The sequence below is a fragment of the Calidris pugnax genome, unplaced genomic scaffold (assembly GCF_001431845.1).
Source record: "Calidris pugnax isolate Ruff unplaced genomic scaffold, ASM143184v1 scaffold237, whole genome shotgun sequence".
Taxonomy (NCBI): Eukaryota; Metazoa; Chordata; class Aves; order Charadriiformes; family Scolopacidae; genus Calidris; species Calidris pugnax.
The window spans coordinates 428,181-447,149 of NW_015090985.1; the positions used below are offsets into that span (position 1 = coordinate 428,181).

The following is an 18,969-nucleotide window of genomic DNA, read 5'->3' on the forward strand; positions in this document are numbered from 1 at the left end:
TCGTTGTCCATTCCTCCCTTTCCCAGGTCTGCCCCCGAGGTAAGATGACAGCCTGACCTCCTTAGGGGGGTACAGAACCTGGGGGGGTTTGTGCCTGACATTTCACACCTCTCCCAACCACCCTCACTGACAACCAGCAGCCAGGTCTTTTAACCTCCAGTTAAGATAAATGTTCTTGGATCTCCAGTCCAACCCCCTCCCCATAGAGCAGAAACACCTTGCTGATGGTAACACAACACAGAATTGGCTCTATGGTGCCTCTTTGCCTTTCTGGGGTCTGTCTTACAGCTCACTTAAAAGTTTATTGTAATGACTGAAGGTTAAGAGCCTCCAGTGCTCTGTCTTTTCAGAGGGATGTAATGAGTTCTTGGCTCCTGGCTAGAGCCCAGCCACAGCCCCTGCCTGGTGAGACCCGGGTGGTGACAGGTCTCAAGGGTTGGATTCTGCCCCTGAGTTCATTCTGAGAACAAAAGCACAATCACACTCTGCAAACTACACGCCAAAAAAATCTGCTTTAAGCATAACACCTGGGGTAAAAAAGGAAAATGGAAGTGAATTATTTCAAGAAGTCTTTAGAAACGTGAATGCAAACAGAAATTACAGAAAGGAAACGGTAATTACTATTCTCTGTAAAATGATTTATCCCATGTGAAAGCGATGCGCAGTTACAAAGGCAAATAACAGTTTACTCCTAATGGTTATGTCAGGGGACTAATAAACTGACTTCAAGTCTGTTCCGTGCCACAAAAATGACAGAAAGATGACAAAGAGCACTGGGATGGAGTCTCTGTATGAAATACTGATGGGCAGAGGCATTACAGATGCATTTCTGGAGCCACGGTATTAGAATGGCACCAGCTGATGAAGGCAAAGGTTATCGAGATACTTAAATTTCCAATTGTATTTCTGGTTAGACTCCAATTTCACACTGCAGTTAGTTTATATCTTAATACATTTTTACTAGGTACAAAAGTAAATAATTAATCTGAGCTACTAAAAGATTGACAAGGAAGATAGAGAGCTCTTGGCTGGCTCTGGGCTGAACGAAGTATGGAGCGTGCTCACACAGTTATGCAGATTAAATTCTGCAGTTGAACAGGCCTCGTGTATCTGCCTTTAACCCTCACACAAACTGCACCTGTAATTTTGCCGTTGGCTTCGGAGGGAGGCTGCCAGTTGACAATTATTGTCCGAGGTTTCCCCTCTTTGCTCACCACGGTCACGTCTTTGGGAGGAGAAGTAGGAACTGCAAACAAGCAGAGACCAGGAGCAGGTTAGAATCATAGAATCACAGAATGGTTTGGGTTGGAAGGGACCTCAAAGATCATCCAGTTCCAACCCCCTGCCCTGGGCAGGGACACCTCCCACCAGAGCAGGTTGCTCAAGGCCCCATCCAGCCTGGCCTTGAACCCCTCCAGGGATGGGGCAGCCACAACTTCCCTGGGCAACCTGTTCCAGTGTCTCACCACCCTCATAGGAAAGAATTTCTTCCTGAGATCTAATCTGAATCTTTTTTCTTCCAATTTAAAACCAGTCACCCCATTTCACTGCGTATAAACAACCCATCTTAGCACCTTTGCTCTGTATTTGTTCTACCATTGATAAAAGGCACGTAACAATAATAAAATCACTTGAAGGTTCAATCTTCAAATAAATCTACCATCCCAGCGTAACGCTCTCACAGACTGACTCCGTTCCACTGGCAAATGTCACTGGGCAGGTGGCATCACCTCCCCGTACCGAGATACCCCCTCCTAAAGCACTTCTGCACCAGAGGCTGGGGGTCATGGCTCACCCGGCCCCTGTGTCTTCAAAAACATGGCATTTTGTGTGGCTCCAACAGCCGGGTCAGCACCTTCTAACCTGAATTCCTTCCGTCACCATAAAATAAAAATTCGTGAAATAAATACATTTTATATACAAAGCATCTCCAGATTTTCAAGTTTATGGAGGGACTAAGAGCTTGTAGTGCCAGTTTGCCACTCAAATCCAAATTGGCGAAGTAAATTCACCAGAGATTTAGAGCCATGACCCAGAATTGCTGATCTGCTTCAGCGAAGATTTGTGATTTGCAAGGAAATCTGCACCGCAGCAGCATTTGGAATCTAGACCACTGTCCAGCCTTTTTCCCTGGGTTGCCAGAGAGAGGGGGAGGGCTCTCCTGCCACCCGTCAGCCTCCTCGGGCCCAAAGTTTGGGAAATGGCCCAAGTTGTTGCAGAAAAGGCTGAAATCAGAGCTCTTCTCTCCACACACTCCAGCATCCAGCTGGATCCCCAGAGCACGGAGCCAGCGTCTCCATTAACCGGCCCCACGTGATGAGCAACACGAGGCTTCTCATTAGGTAACTTTTAGCAAAGTAAATCCACTGTGGGTATTTAGTGCTGTCACAGTAACATTTAGTGCTCACACAGTGCTTTCTGCATTTCAGGAGCTTTATGTGTATTACCCATTAGAAACCAATCCAGCCACCCCTTACCCTGGGTGCAGGGGAACAGCCAGAAACCAGGGAAAGCAAAAGCTCCAAAGTCAGGGGAACTATTATCCCAAATACTTACAAACGTGCTCAACAGGAACAGACAGATGAAAAGCACAGTTCAAGGCCCTACTGTAAACTTCAGAGTTAAAAATAAATAAATCAGGACTCGCCCTCAAGAGCTGATGGATGCATTCAGAGAGCAACACTGTACCCAATATCCCGGATTTTTCCCCGGCACCGGCCGAGGAGCGGGTCCCACAAAACGCCGCTGCTCATGAATATTCAAAATAGTCACACGCTCAGGAATTCGGCGAGTGGCATAAATCACAACATCTGTTATGAGAAAATATATTTAGCCTTTTTTGGTTTGGTTTTTTTTTTTTTCATTTGCTCCTTAGTTCCCAAGGTTTCAGGTCATATTTGCAAATAATCTTTACAACCACCCTGATTAGGAATTTACTTTCTATTTAAATGAAAAGAAATGGGACCTCCTGCATCTCGCCCTCGCTCCTGTACTTTCTGAGCTTCAAATTCTCTTTTAAGAACTTTATTTGGGCACCTTCGCCATCTCTCCTCTTAGCACAGCCTTAGGGATCAGAATCGTACGCCTGGTCAGCAAAAATAGCAAATAAAGCATTTTACCATGGGATAGGCACTGTCTCGGGGATGGGAAAGGAGCCCCATCCAGCCCCGCGCTGCCGGAAGGGCAGGGGACTCCAAATCATGAGATTCCCACCAAAAATGAAAGCAACTGAAGGTCTTGAAGGGTTTACGAGACTTCAGAGTATATTAGAGCTTTCTGATTTTATCCTGGTTTTGCTTTTTCTCCTGCCTAGTTATAGAATATTTGGATGAACTCATCAATTCTTTGCATGCTTGATTTTTATTTTTTTTTGCTGTATTTTCATTCACCACGAGAACTACGGGGCAATTTGGGTAAGCTCTTTTTTTGACCTTACAGTTCAAACGGGCAGAAACCTAAGCATAATAAGCACTAAATTTAATTGCACAAAGATCATTTAACGCTGCAGGATAAAAAGAGCTCATGAGGGACCAGCCCTGGACCTCACAGTTACTGGGTGGACCCAAGTTTCTCCCAGTAGCTCCAAACCCTTTTCTGTTCCGCGCTTTGGGAGAGCGTCATTTCCCAGCACAGGGATGGCAATTCCTGCTGAATCTCCTCCATTTCCTGAAAATCCTGCAAGACCACACCTCTGATGTGGACGTCTTAATTTCTAATGGGTTTGTTTCTTTTTATCATTTGCCTCATGCACCTCCTCCCTCTGTAATAATTATCATCGTAATTATAGCAAATTTTAATTATTATTTGCTACTGAATTTTCTGTGTATTTGCTATTAACGTGCCATTTGTGAGATATTTCAAACGTAGGCTTCTTTATTCTCTCCTGCCCATGAACTGTGGTACATTATTCATTACTTCTCCGTAATTTGATGTAAATTCTTTTGCATGCAATCATCCCTTTGAATTCTGAAGTGTGTTGTTGGTTTTTTTTTTTTAATCAGAATTTCTGACTGTATGAAGAAAACAAGCCCCCAGCAAGTATTCATCAGCGTAATCATTTTAAATACATGCTTTCCCTCCTCCAGGATTCTGGCAGACTCCATTCATCCCCTCAGGACAGGAAGAAGTACCTAATTCAAAGGTTGTCCCATGTGCTGTCATGCTCCACGTGCTCGACCTCCGACCCTTAGTCACCATCACAGAGAACTCGTACAAGGTGTTGGGTTTTAACCCGGTCACTAAATAGCTCAGGGTGGTGGCATTCGCAGTCTGAAAGAAAAACCAGAGAGTCAGTAACTTCTGGACTGAGACCCATCATTCCCCACCTCTCCACCCCCTCCTCTCAGGTGAGTGTTTCAAACATTTTCATAACCATGGTCATTAATTCCCTAACGTTTTTGCTCCATCATGGAAATTCATTCCTCAAGTACTAACATGCAGTTGTTTTTCCCTAAACTAGAAATTCTTTCTGCAATCAGCAAGGGCATTTAATAGCAGTCAATTAGAAATTAAAAAAAAATAAAAAAAGGCAATGCAAGGTCCAGGGCACACTTGTTATGCAGCAGACTAAATCACTGTCTGCTTGGGGGGGTTAATTTACAGCATTTCATTAACTGATGTGGCTGGGGAAAACAGGGAAGCAGAGCTAACAATAACAGCCTTCCTGAGAGCTGGGTCTGCCTTCCCAGCTCCTCTTACCATTCTCAGTACATTTTTAACGGATTTTTAAAAAAGAATTTAAAAATGCCATCTGAAGGTACAGGTGCTGAGACTTGAAGATAATGAAGCTTTACGGATATGTGGATTTTTTGCAGAAAAAATGGTTGCCTAGGATCACATACTGAAACTACCCACAGCTTATAGTGGAATTTGTAACTCGGCCATTTAGCTAGAATTTTCAGCCTTTTGGTTAAAATATCTGGCATTTGTTATACATGACTTGAACATGAACAACATGTACTTGAGGCCCATGACAAAACTAAAAGATGTGTCTACGTATATGTATATTCACAGTGATCTACATATAGAATTAGAGTTAGTTGATTCAATATTCGACTGTACTAATTAACTGTTGCCTTCAGAAAACAACTGTCTTTAGCTAATTAATTTTCAAGGAAAAGCCCATCTATAAATGCACGTTCCTTGAAGACTCTATGAATAATACAGTCCAAATTCTGCAAGAAGCCCCTTATTTCTCCACTATCAGTGACAGCTTCTTGGTGACACCGGGTGGAAGTTCAGAAAATTGTGAGCCAAGCCATCCTGAGATTTGGGGTTCAGTTTCCACGTGAAGGTGACTGGGACCGAGTGGTTCTGACCTTTAAGTAGAGCAGGGGCCAGCTCTTACACCCGGAGCCCTGCCTTCAGAAGAGCTGCCCCCCAGCTCCCCCGGGGCCAGGCACCCCTTGCCCCCAGCTCAGGGCCATCAAGGAACAGCTTCAGTAGAAGCTGCAGAGACCTTTGGGTCTGGCCACGTCCAAAGGAGAAGGCTTTTCCCAGCACCCCGCGTTCCAGGCTGGCTTCCCCCCGAAAAGCACACCATTTCTTCCTCTCCACAATACCTGGGGAAATTCCTAACACCATTTAAGCATTCAGCTCTGTTTATAGTATTTTTTAGCTCCTGGCTGCAGTCATGCATGGCAGCTGGAGTCCTTTTTACAGGTTCAAGTTGTATTTTTCATCTATGCCTTTGAAACTTGGTATCTTTTAGTTTCACTGCACATCACAGTGAATGTAAATGACAGATGAAAGGCTCAACCGGCATCTCAGACATCTCTGCTTTCTTCAGTTTTTTAACACCACTTACGGTTTTTAAGATCACAACATATCCCATGGCACTGAACCCTGCCCACCTAACTAGAAATAAACTTCATAAATATTACCCTGTAAAATTTATTTTCCTTTCATACAGTCCTAAAAGATCTAAGTTAAGATTTAATATTTCAGCGTCGTACGCTCGAGAGCACGCCGATAAATCACAGGTACCCTGCCTGCAGGACAGCTCTGCTCCACCAACAAAGGTGCTTTGAAACGGGCTCCCTCAACCACGTTAGTGACACTGCACAGGTCAGGACACAGCCCAGTATTTTAGCCCTGGGAGCTGTATCTGGGCCTGTGTTCATATGCTCTTCATTGACACAGCTCCTAGAGAAATTTAAGAAAATAATGCTCCTTAAGGTGTAACCTCATAACTTGTATCTGAAGCACGAAGCTTTGATCGTAGTCTGTGAAGGTCAGCTTAGAAGGGGGGAGCAAACGTAGAAAATATGAACAAACTGTCTCAACATCCAATGTCCTGAGGAGGGGGACAGATGACATGACTCTGTGCTGACCAGAGGGAGCTCTGGACACCAGGACTGACACGAGGATAGGATTTGTGTGTGCAGCATCATGAAAAAACTGCGATGCGACTGGGTGAACAGCCTCAAAACACACACTAAATAACAAAACTGCTAGAGATGGCCCTGACAAATAATCTACCACCTCTTAGTCAATGAAGTTACCAAAGACCTGCCTGAAATATGGCAGCTTCTCCACCAGCACCACCAAGAAGAGGCTTTGCCTTTCTTAAAATCAGCTCTTGTCACTGTTCAACACAAGAGAGAACTCACGATTGAAACACAGAAAGAAAAGCAGGACGGGAGTTCTCCAAACCTCATGGGTTAAAAATGATTAGAGCAAACGTTCTCCAACTTAGGTCCCTCCAGGCAAACGCTTTTTACAATGAGTAATTTTGAACTATATTCCATCATTACGTATTATTTTTGCTCCACAATAAAACTTCTTGACCACTGGCCACCAGCACCGGGAACGGTGGGAGTATTTCATTTACCACCGAGGGTGGGTGTTTTTCAGCATTTAACTAATGGAAGTGCAGCATTCTATAAATCACTCCCCAGACAGCCTCTGCACATGACTCAGGAATGCGGGTTCATAAATAACTGGCCTTTAGAGGAAGGACACACATATATACATCTTTTCATTTCAATAATAAAAAAAAAAATAATCTGGTTTGTAACAAGATTTCTCTGCGAGAGCATAAAGGGAGCTCCACTAGCTGGGTAGTTTAACAACCATTTCCTCTGAGTCTCGTTTCAACGAGACATTTGCAGTCAGCAGTTTTGAGGCCTCCAGAAAACTCTGAAAATTAAAAAAATCCAACCAACCGACAAAAATTCCAAACCAATAAACCAAACCCCGAGCAGAGTTTCCAAATCAAAACGGCAGATGGAAAATCAAGGAAGGGATATCATATTGTTATGTATTTTGCACCCGTTCAGCTCCCAGAGGAAAGGTTCGTTATCAACTCTGCGTGAACAGAAGAGGGAGGAAAGTTAGAACCATTGGGGTGAGTTTTTTCCCTGTGTGACTCACCCCTCAGTGCAGAGGCCGTTGGTGACACACACCTTATTCACGGGCTCCCCTAAAGGTGTCCCCCCTCTGCCTTACAGAGCCACCCCGTTGGGGTGAAGCAGAAAGGATGAAACTGTCACCGTGCCCATGGCTCTGCAGCAGAACCTACTTCTGGAAGTGCCTGCCCACCTCCCTGAGCCAGCTCCTGCTGCTGTGTCAGTGGTGTGGAGACACCGATACCTTGTACTTGGTGTTTGCAGGAATGTTGGTTTTCCAGCGCACGGTGTAGTAGCGAGCGTCCGTGATCTTCTGGTTCTTGGGCAGAGAGTTGTCTGCCCAAGTGATCCGTATGGTGTCGTGGCTCAGGATGGAAGCCTGAACTCCCACCGGTGGCATCATGGGGGACGGATCTGGCACTGGAGTGTATGGAGCATTAATAACAAACAAATCAACCTCGGAAGTGTCTAGGGAATTGATGGGTAAAAAGGTAGCGTATTGTAATTAAAAAGGGAGAGAAGGTGGCATTTTAATGCAAACGAAAACAAAAAAAAAAAGGGGAAATGCAGGGTAGTACAATGAAATGAAAGGTGAGAAATGGAGAAAAAGAGAGAAAAGCCAGAGTTAATAGGTGACATAAGACTGGGCAATAACATTACTCTTGCATCGTGTGCCCTTGTTAAGGCAGTAAGACAACATCTATATGCTAATATATATCTATAGCGAATCGTATTCACGTGCAGTGCATTAAACCAGGGCCTAAGAACCCCAAACATACAGTGATTTTAACTTGGACTTTATTTGCCTCAGAATGTCCACTGATTCCTCTTCCAGAACAGGAGGAGGAGGAGAAAGAGCTGGTTGCCTTCTACAGGGTAAGTGCCTCTTCCTAAAAATCACAGGGAACTGCCACCAGCGTTTGGAGTATTAATGGCAACCAAGTTCCAAGTATCACACAGACTTGCAATAACTGAAGAAACTGTAATTCCAATGTCCTCTATAAAATCTGTAAGAATTCCTGCTCTTCAGAAGCCTAAACTGAATAGAAGTGGTAGCACCTACCCAAAATAACTAACATCAGCAGTTTCGTAGGGGGCAGAGCAAGCCCCAGCGTAGCAATAGCTCACTTGCAAACAAATCTCTCTGCTTTCATTAATATATTGTAAAAATTAATAAAATGATTGATAATTTTATATATTTTATTATAGAAAATATTTAATTAATGTATTAGAGGATGAAAATAAAGAAGTAAATACTTGTTTAGTGTAAGTACCAGCAGATTGATACTTAGACGAAGAAAATGCAGGCATTATATTCAAAACCTCAGTGTAAAAGACTAAAAAACATCTATACTTGTGCAAACCACGGGCAATGCCTTTAGAAGTCACCCACACGATTTGTGCCAACTTAACGGTGACTTTTTGAATAAAGCCATCTATAGCTAGTTGAGAGGTAAATATTGTAGTTTAAAAATGCAACCCAACGTGGGTGGTTTAATGAGGGGATGGAAGAGGCGAGGCAACCGCTAATGAGTGAGGCCAATTAGTCACAGCAGGGAGTGTGCTCGATGGCACCCGAACCCCGGGCTCGGACCCCCCGGAGCCCCCATCCACACAGGAGGCCCCTCGCCTTTACCTGAGTGAGGGCGCGTGACGGCGCTCTCGTACAGGGGGATCCCCTCCCCAACGTTGTTAAAGGCCTTCAGAGTGATGACATAGTGGGAGCTGGGGTCTAAAGGGGGAAAAAAATGAACATATTGTTAGTGCAAACTGTTAGTGAATCTTATTTTCTACTTCTCCACATCGTCTTCATCCAGTGTTTTATTTTTTAACTGAAATGCATGAAATAACTAGACTAAATCTGGATTGAGAATGTCTCCATGCAGACCTTCCATTAGTGGTCAATAGTTCCCATGCAGCAGAAGGCTGCAGTCCCAGCACATCTGCCTTTAGTACAGTCAAAACAGTAACGAGGAAAAACATTTTAAAATGAACATTTGAAGTTGCTCTACTGTAATATTACCCAAAACTCTGATTTTTATAGAACTTCTCAATCGTTTGCAATACTAATATTCATTTTGGTTTCAGGATATTTTACCTACCACAGAGAATACTGCGGAGGGGCGAATCGATATGTTTTTTTAAAGTAGATGCCACTGTATCCTGGTGACATTTTAGTTTCTTTTTTGCCTGAAGCCGCCTGTTCTGCAGCACCAGGAGGAGACTGAGGGAAGGCTGCTCAGCACGACGGGCTTTGTAATAGCTATTAAAGGCAAAGCATCAAATCAAAATGCACTATCCTTCAAACTCGGTGAATTTAAGATTCTGGGTTTGGGGATTTTTTTATTCGTCTGCCTCTTTCTCTATCAACAGAAAATTGAGTTTATTTGAAATTTATCAACAGTTTGGCCTCAGGTATAATATTAGGATAAGAAAAAAGATTCTCGTAAAAAACATGCTTGTGCTTTAATTTGTTTATGATACCATAAATAGAAAAGAGCAACTGAAGTGAGAGGTAGAATCCACTTTCTTTACCTAAGTTTTCGATGGTGTAGTATCTCTGTTTATAGTCCACCTTGATGGTCTGGGCGTGGGGGCTGCCGATGCCGTACCCGATGGCGTAGCCCCTCACCACGATGTTCTGGTTCTCAGGGGGGGTCCAGCTGACCACGATGCTGGTGACCAGTGGACGGACGTGTAAGGAGCTCGGAACTTCGGGAACACGAGTTTCTGTTAAAGACAAATGATGGAATTAAAGGACTTCTCCTGAATAAAGGTAATTACGTACAGGTCAACGGAGCACTTCCACTCCGCCTCTGCACTGAAAGCAGGAGCTCCAAAGGAGAGCACTTTACTGTACACGAGACAGCAAAGAACTCTAATAAGCAGAAGAAAATTAGCATAGTTTCATATACTAATAGATTTTAATAGATACTCTCTTTAAAAGAAAGGACAATCGTACTGAAGAGAAGTATCAGATCTGCTTCAAGGCAGACTTTTTTGATGTTTGTGCATGTTCTTTCCAATTTGTAATTCTTCAAAATGTGCATTAAATTTATCACGTCCATCCCCTCCACAAAGCAATCTACTTTTAGTTCCATCGTATTACTTACTTGTGGGCATTAAAATAATTACATTGAAAATGCACTGATGATGAAAGAAAAGTTCCTCAGCTCGTTGTACAATTAAATAGAATATTCCAAAGCTTTCAGGACTGTCAGCGAAGTGGGTATCGCCACGAGCTGCAAAGGTTTGTTGTGATTTGTCCTACACTTGTTGCTGTGTCTCCTCCAGTCTCTTCTACAGAACTCACAGACTTTCCAGAGGCTACACAACCACACCACAAGGTCAGAAAATACTCAGAGTCTGTAAGAAGTGCTCAAACCCCACACAAACCCAGGCACAACCCAACAGAGATGGATCGTGGATCCTTAACAACAGGAGGACTCCGCAGAATCTCACTGTAACCCTCAAATATTGTTACTGAAAGGATTTTTCCCCAGTGGTGATGACAGCAATCTAACAGCACAACTCCACCTGCTATTGTCCACACCTTTGTTTCAACTCTGTCAGGCTACGGGAGCCTGCCCAATGGTGACAGATTTTAAATAATTCTGTGCAATAGCAAGCCAAGTTCCCCACTCTAAAATAAAATCAGTTCAGGGAGTTCTGCTTCCTGCAGGGATTTCATTTTAATGAAACATGCTGCATTTATCTAAAAACATTTAATAAAGCATCACAACAGGATTATTTGGATCATACAATGCCATTGCCCTGTCAGCCCGGGGAGTTCCCGGGCTCCAGCTGACACAGCTGATCAATTAAAGTTCCCAACAAATAAATACAGAAAAGCTACAGAATTGCAGTATAAGAGGTGACATTTTTAACTGCACTGGAGTTAGTGCATTGGGGATAAACTCTGTACAATTGTTTGACACCCCTTGCATACGTGCTCCCAGCGGGACTTGCACCGACTCTGCAAAATTACACAAAATTTTTTACACAAATACAGATAACAGTCTGGCTCCCATTTACATTGAAGACACTATAAAGTCAATTATTTTCTATTTAAACTCAAAAAGGAGCCATAAAATAAAAAGGAATTATGCCTTACACGTATATGGAACCTGAGAAATTAAAGATTAGCTGTAAATGCATTTGCATGGTATTAAAATTATCCACGAGCTCACTAAACAAAGAAAAGCAAGAAATATACAGCTTCTTTCCAGTACCCACTTACAGCAGCATCTCACACACGTGTACAGAGTTACATGGATACCATGGTACATTGTCTTACCTGGGAATTGTTATTACTTTATTCATTGTAGAGCACATACGTAAAGAAAGTTAAGGTTTCCTGCAAGGGCTGCAACATTCCACTTGGAAACAGACTAAAATTATAAAATCAACACAGAAGGAAAAGGGTTCTTTTCTTCTCCCTCCTTCTGCCCGATTTAAATTTAATCCTGATGCTCTTGGCAGAGCATCCTTTGCTCTCCTTCAGCAGCAGAACACCTTTTCATTGCCTGCTGGAAGCGCTGCCCGTTTCCAGAGCCCTGCTTCAGCTGGGGGAATGAGGGGGGTCTCAGAGCTGCCTGGTTGTGTCACACCCCCTTGGAGGAAGACAGACACACGGACAGAAAGTCATTTCAACTCCAAAGAGTCATTCTAAATGCCTACAAACCTGAGCTCTGCTGTTAACACTGGGGTTTGTGCTGTTCTTGATGAAGCCAAGCAGAGTAAGCAGTAACAAGCATTAAGTTGAGCATCAACTTTGCGTAACACACAGACCGAAGCCCGGGCTCTCAAGGGCTGCATCAGCTGATGCTGAAGCAATTTTCCAACAGTCCAGAGCAAATACTGGAGGTCTTTTATTATTCTCTCTCCAGCTGCCAGTATAACAGAACCTCCAGCCCCGCAGATGTGAAAGCCATTACTGGATCCCGTGGCATTAAGCTAGAACGACCCTCCAGCTCCTTTAACAAAGCCAAGAGGGAGTCGGGGCTGCACAAAGAGGAAGGTAATTTGTGTGCAACAGCACTAATTAAAGGCTTTTCGGAAATAGGAACAGTCTACCCAGAATCACCAGCTCCAGGTAGGCAGTTCCACAGGGATTCATCCCAGCCAGCCTTTAAAAATGGCACTTTTCTTCCATTTTATTTGCTTTTCGTCAGATTCTGGGAGACGTTCATGAATTTGCTCATTTGAATTCTGCAAGAATCAGGTTCCCTCTTGCAAATTATTCCAGTGCAGTAAATACCAAACATCTGGACCAACTATCAAAGGTCAACATTTTTCACAGGACGTTTTCTACTTGTATCGTTAACCTCTACATTGGAAAAACAAGCTGCTAACAAGGTGTACACCACACAGGAATGGTGTCCCCATGGATCTAGGGATTTGGAGGAAAAGACTATGTTTCTGATGGAAGATGTGATCCATACCAGTCTGCCACTACTGGAAATAGAATCGATCTCCCTTTTCTTTTAAAGTGGCAAAGTAACAATTATTGGGGGACAAATGTTTCTTTAGAAGGAGTCTAGGCCAAAAATAATTAAATTAAAAAAAAGCCCAGGAAAAATATTGTAACCAAGGATGGTACTGGTGAGAGCCAGCCGTCTGTGCAAAGGTCTGAGGGCCACACCAATGCTTTCCATCACTTCTCTCCTCCTGCTGAGGCATCTCTCTCACATTTGACAAAGTTTACAGCTCTGAGTCTGCAGCCACAGTGCACACCATCAACAGGGGCACGTCCAGTTTGGGGGCGCACAGTGTCCCCCAGTATGAAAATAGCACATCACTGCTCTGTGCTCTTGGAGGCACACGTCAGTGGTTTCGTCAGTGTAACTTCAGTGGTACATCAATGCACAATCACTGTCTTACTGCCCTCCAGGAAAACAGCCCTCCTACCTCTGCTTCATAGCATGTAAACTCCTGCATAATTAACAAGATTAATTTTATTACACTACAAAAATCGAGCCACTGTTACCATTATATGAATCTCATAATGTATTATTATTATTTAAATATTGAAACGCTGACATTGTCATTCATAATTGGGAATTTCTTAGCAGAAAAAACAGTGCCAACATACAGCAGCAGACAGCGTAGAAGCAGGGTCTAATATCAAGCTATTTAATTGACTTGGCAAGAACTTGATGTTAAAATAAAAATTAATTTTAATCATAATTAGAGCATATTGTATAATTAGAACACAGTAAAACCAACTGAACAAAATCAGGTTTGCCTTCTAAAAAGGCAAACAAACATTACTGTGCACGAATTCTGGTGTTTTGGGTGTCACAAACACGGTGACACTTCTGCTCTTACCATCCAGGTCGCTCTCAAATGTTTCCGCCGATACCCAGTCGGTCGCTGGTCCGGTCCCGTTAACGGTCAGGGCGGCCACTCGGAAGCTGTACTCTGTGCCTCGTTCCAGACCTAAGGGGCAAAGAGCACCTGGGACATCAACACCGGAATTCCATCAACACCAGAATTCCATCAACACCACCCGGGATTCCAACCCTGAGCATGGGAATCACAGTTCCTCATTAAAACACAGGTATGACCTGAGCGCAAATTGCCTCTCGCCCAGCGTGTCCGCTGGAGCCTGGTGTGACAGCTGCACTGTCACCAGGGACACCCAGGGCTGTGACACAGAATCACAGAATCTTAGTGGTTGGAAGGGACCTCTGAGATCATCGAGTCCAACCACAAAAAAAAAAAAAAAAAACACAAAAAACCAAAAACCCACTGCACCCACCAACTAAACCCCACACTCAACACCTCACCATAAACCAATAACCTTGGGCACTAGCGCAGCCCCTGAAGAGCCATGTCTATACGTTTCTTAAATCCCTCCAGGGATGGTGACTCCACCACCTCCCTGGGCAGGCTGTTCCAGGGCCTGACCACCCTCTCAGTAAAGTAGTTCTTTCTAATATCTAATCTAAATCTCCCCTGCCCCAACTTCAGACCATTTCCTCTGGTCTTGTCGTTCGTCCTTTGGGAGAAGAGGCCAACACCTGCCTCTCTACAACCTCCTTTCAGGTAGTTGTAGAGGGCAATGAGGTCTCCCCTCAGCCTCCTCTTCTCCAAACTAAACATGCCCAGTTCCCTCAGCCTCTCCTCATAGGACTTGTTCTCCAGGCCCCTCACCAGCTTGGTGGCTCTCCTCTGGACACCCCCCAGACTGTCCCCGTGGGCTGCTGGCAGACACCGTGAGGTGCTGGTTGCAGCCAGCTTTAATTTCTGACCATTAACTGGTTTTAAGTACAGAACCACCCACACCCATAACTAAACCCAGGTGTGCAGTATGGACAACAAGTGACCAAAATGAGCAAATACTACATAAGAGCGTATAATCAATAACCAAAGCAGTATGGAAACACTCAAAATTTGATATATGGAACTTCTTAAACAGGCTTTGCTGCTGGCAAAAATATACTCTAGTTACAAGCACACATCCACTCCTACTCTGAGAAACTGAAACTCACGGAGTCACAGCTGGAGCTCTTGAGAACAAATCAAAACATCTTGTTAAAGAAGTGTATAGTCATTTCCTAGAGAGGCACAATTTCTTCTCTTTTGACCAAGTGTTCATTTACAGAGATTTAAAAAATGAATGATCTGTAGCCTTGCTCCTGTTCTCCTGTGCTGTTTATTTCTGCCATACAAAATTCTAGTTCTGGTAACAATATATAATTTATACTAAGTAATGGACTAGGCTGGATTTTAAGCGTATAAAGTAAAGAGAAGATATATTACATTCACGCCAGGAAAAAGGAAAAAGATTGATGTCAGTGAAATTGGGCAGGATGCTCTGCAGAGATGCCTGAGGTGGGAAGTTCATAGGTGGGATCTGAGGTGGGCTTGTGGGCGAGCGCTGTGAGCTGGAGCACGGGCTCCTCCATCACACCCACAGGCCAGGAGAGGACTCTGCCAAGCCCCTGCCCCATGGCATCTCCGTAGCATCCGTCTCCACACTTTTATTTCTGGCATTTGGTCCCGAGCTCATCCTGTCTGTCCATCACAGAATGCTAGGGGGTTGGAAGGGACCTCTGGAGATCATCTCCTCAAACCCCCTGCCAGAGCAGGTCCCACCCAGAGCAGGTCGCACAGGAACGTGTCCAGGTGGGGTTTGGAATGTCTCCAGAGAAGGAGACTCCCCCACCTCCCTGGGCAGCCTCTTCCAGGGCTCTGCCACCCTCACAGGAAAGAAGTTCTTCCTCATGTTGAGGTGGAACTTCTTATGTTGAAATTTGTGCCCATTTCCTCTTGTCCTGCATCCTCTCTATGGAACCCCTACACCTTTTGTAATGGTTTTAGGAGGACTCATCCAGTCCATTCAGCAAATCAATGGCTAAATGAATGCTAGAAAACAGGCCATGAGACTTTGGTTACCAGCAGCCAGCCCACACCATCCTCTCTATGGAACCCCTGCACCTTTTGTATTGGTTTTAGGAGGACTCATCCAGTCCGTTCAGCAAATCAATGGCTAAATGAATACTAGAAAACAGGCCACGAGACTTTGGTTACCAGCAGCCAGCCCACACTACCCCATCGCCTACAAACACTCATTTTAAGGGTTTGCATTTTTTCTTCCAAGGCAAGAACCCTGCACAAAACACGTCTCTCAGCCTCAGCCCATTGAAAGCACCTAAAAACCCCTCTCTGACAACAAACACTTGCAAATAAAAACTCACCTTCAATGAGCTGGAAGAGCTGGGTCCCACCGATGCTCTCCGTCACGTCGCTCTTGCGGGACGCTTTGCGGTAGCGGATTTTGTAGCCGGTGATTTGCCCACTGTGTGTCCCCGCGGGGGGCGGCTGCCAGTGCAGCATGATGCTCTGCGGGAGGGAGAAGGTCACAGTCATCGACCCCAGGCAGCCAAACCCCAAAGTGCCAATACTTCATCAAACACACAACGGGAAAACACACAGACAGAAAATACTGCATTTTCATGTGATAACCCATAGGCTCTCTGCAAAAAGGAAAGCACCTCAGGCTCAGCAGCAGCCCAGGTCATGCTTGTGCCTTGAGAAGTTCACCTCAAAGCACTTCAATCCTATTAGACCTTCTGATTCCAATTTCAGAAATGGCCCCTCAGGTTTCCCTTTCATTTTCTTCTGGTTATCTGAAGATACATTTGACTTGAGGATCTATTTTTTAAGGACCAGGATTTTCTCTAAAGGATACAGGTTATCTGAACAGTGGATTATGGGCAGGAAGTTAGTGATTTTTAATCGTACAGGCAGTAGAAGAAGGTATTTTGAAAGGAGTATTTAGAAAAGGCTTTTAAAAAAATCTCCAATCATAGTCATTATGACTTTAGTGATGAAGTATATAATTTCCTCCTGTGAAGTGCCCAGGACAATATAACGGTGCATGTGTACGCACACACACTGTAAACAATAGTTCATCAACACACACACATTCAAGCTCTGGTGCTTCAGGCTTCTGAGCCTGATTAAACTTTGTTCATCATTAGCCTCTGTGCTTTGGGACATTGTCACTGGCCTCACTGCATCCGAGGACAATATAATGGTGCATGTGAACGCACACACTGTAAACAATAGTTCATCAACACACACACATTCAAGCTCTGGTGCTTCAGGCTTCTGAGCCTGATTAAACTTTGTTCATCGTTAGCCTCCGTGCTTTGGGACATTGTCACTGGCCTCACTGCATCCCATGATGTACAACCCACAGCTGGATGGGAGCTTCTCACGCTTCAAGCCCCGGGTTCAGATATTCTCCTGCTGGGCAGCTCAGGCACAAACAGCTGAAAAGCAGCATGGGCAAAAAAGGACCCAAAGCAGCTCTAAAATTTGGCCGATCTAAGACCCACCGACATTTTATTTCCCCACTCCCAACAGGAAATTCTCCATGTCTTACCTTGGAATTCCGTACTTCCAGCGTCAGATTCTGTGGTGGAGCACTGGGGACTAGAAACATTAATGGAATTACAACTCTGAAATATCCATGTACTGTATCAAACACTGTACTTCCTTACCCAACGGCTCTCTGCTGTCATTCATGATGAAAATACACACCTTTCTGGTTTAAGACACGATATAAAGAAACTCAAAATCCTACCAGAGGGACTTTATGACATACAGTGACTGGCTTAGGAAGTTTGCAGATTTTTCATCATAAAGAAATGAACTCACTTTTTACTCAGGTCTTTACTTATCACAGGTATCTAAATAAAAAAAGTCTTTTATTTAAAGGTACTTCCCATAAGCTCTTAGAAAACAGATCACATCCAGTACTTTTCAAAATCAAGTATTTCATTTACATGCTGGATCCTGGGAACCCACATATAAAATTGTAGCCGTGGTTTTTGTTACCATGACTTTCTGTAACAGGAAAAACTCAATGGTCAACTCAAAACTCAAGAGTCAACCCTGTGTTGCTGAAGAGGTGAAGTGCATCGCAAAGACAGGTTCTGCTTTTAAACTTCCACTCATTGGTAGCTCTTTACCAGCTGTAGCAACGTGCTGGTCCTGACAGTGAAGATCCAATAGACAAACCAGCAATGAAAGAGAGAACCTGAGACCAAGGAAACCCTCATCATGGCACTTCATCCCCGCAAACGTTGGCTCAAAGGCAGAGATAAGGGTTCCCTGACAGGAAGGTGAGGCTCCAGCAAAGCACAAGGACAAGCAGCACAAGAGGTCTCAAGATTGTTCTGGCCTGAATAATGCATTTTCCAAATAACTCACACCAGCCACAACAATACCGACAAAAACACCCCTAGTACATAAAGTGAAAGTGGCCTGAGATAAGTGAAAGGAACACTGGGGTGTGGTTAAATAAATACCCTCTTCCCCAGGTCAACAACAGAAATGGAGACAATGAGGATTTGGTTTTCTTTCTCTCTTGCCAACTGAACCGAGTCTGAAATCACCAGATCAAGGGGTTAAGTCCTACGTCCTTCAAAAAGCAGGAACATTTAAGAGAAGTTATCTTAACAAGTTAAGAGAAGGAAATAAAATAAAGTTAAGGGGTTTTCTCCTCTTTGTTTTACGCGGTGCCTACTTTCAGAATAACCTAAAATTAAGTCATAGGCTTCACAAGGATGAATAACAATTAATGCATATACTGCAGACTTGGTGAGAGAAAGACGATCAGTAGGACACAGAGGAGGATACACGTATGTAAATATATTCATACACACATATCTCACCATGTGCACAGTTCATTTTATGTCAAAGGAAGCTTAGACTCAGATCAGACTCTGAACTTAACCAGGGCAGCAGATCAAATGGGTTTTGAGAGCCCGTGGTTCGCAAGGAAAGGCAGAGCCTGGTTTGGTCTGTTGTAGAGTGACCACCCAGGCTGGAGGTGGTGACGGTTCAGAGAGACCACGAGGACGAGTTGGTAAAGGAATCGTCCTCGATCAGGGTGTGAGGCAGAGATTACTGTTCTAGCTGAGATACACAACGGCTTCCTATAGATCAGGAAGAGAGGAGAAGAGAAGCTGTAATACCTGAAGGGCTATCCTGCAACAAACCACCGTAACACACTTAGATTGGGAGCAAAAACCTCCATCAAACCAAAGCAGATTGTTAAATAGAAGCTAAAAGCAGCTTAAAGAGCAATCCCTGCAGGGAA

At 44.0% G+C, this 18,969-nt stretch overlaps 1 protein-coding gene across 1 annotated transcript in view; it reads right to left on the bottom strand.

Annotated features, from left to right (window-relative positions):
- NEO1 (neogenin 1) overlaps nt 1–18,969 on the bottom strand; it is a 193,127-nt gene that overhangs the window by 23,833 nt on the left and 150,325 nt on the right. Inside the window, exons 12-19 of the mRNA XM_014953840.1 lie at nt 17,248–17,297; nt 16,055–16,199; nt 13,680–13,790; nt 9,885–10,079; nt 8,986–9,081; nt 7,594–7,817; nt 4,131–4,269; nt 1,139–1,246 (exon numbers count right to left, since the gene is read on the bottom strand). Of these exons, the coding sequence (XP_014809326.1) occupies nt 1,139–1,246; nt 4,131–4,269; nt 7,594–7,817; nt 8,986–9,081; nt 9,885–10,079; nt 13,680–13,790; nt 16,055–16,199; nt 17,248–17,297 (1,068 nt within the window). The remainder of the gene's footprint in view (nt 1–1,138; nt 1,247–4,130; nt 4,270–7,593; nt 7,818–8,985; nt 9,082–9,884; nt 10,080–13,679; nt 13,791–16,054; nt 16,200–17,247; nt 17,298–18,969) is intronic.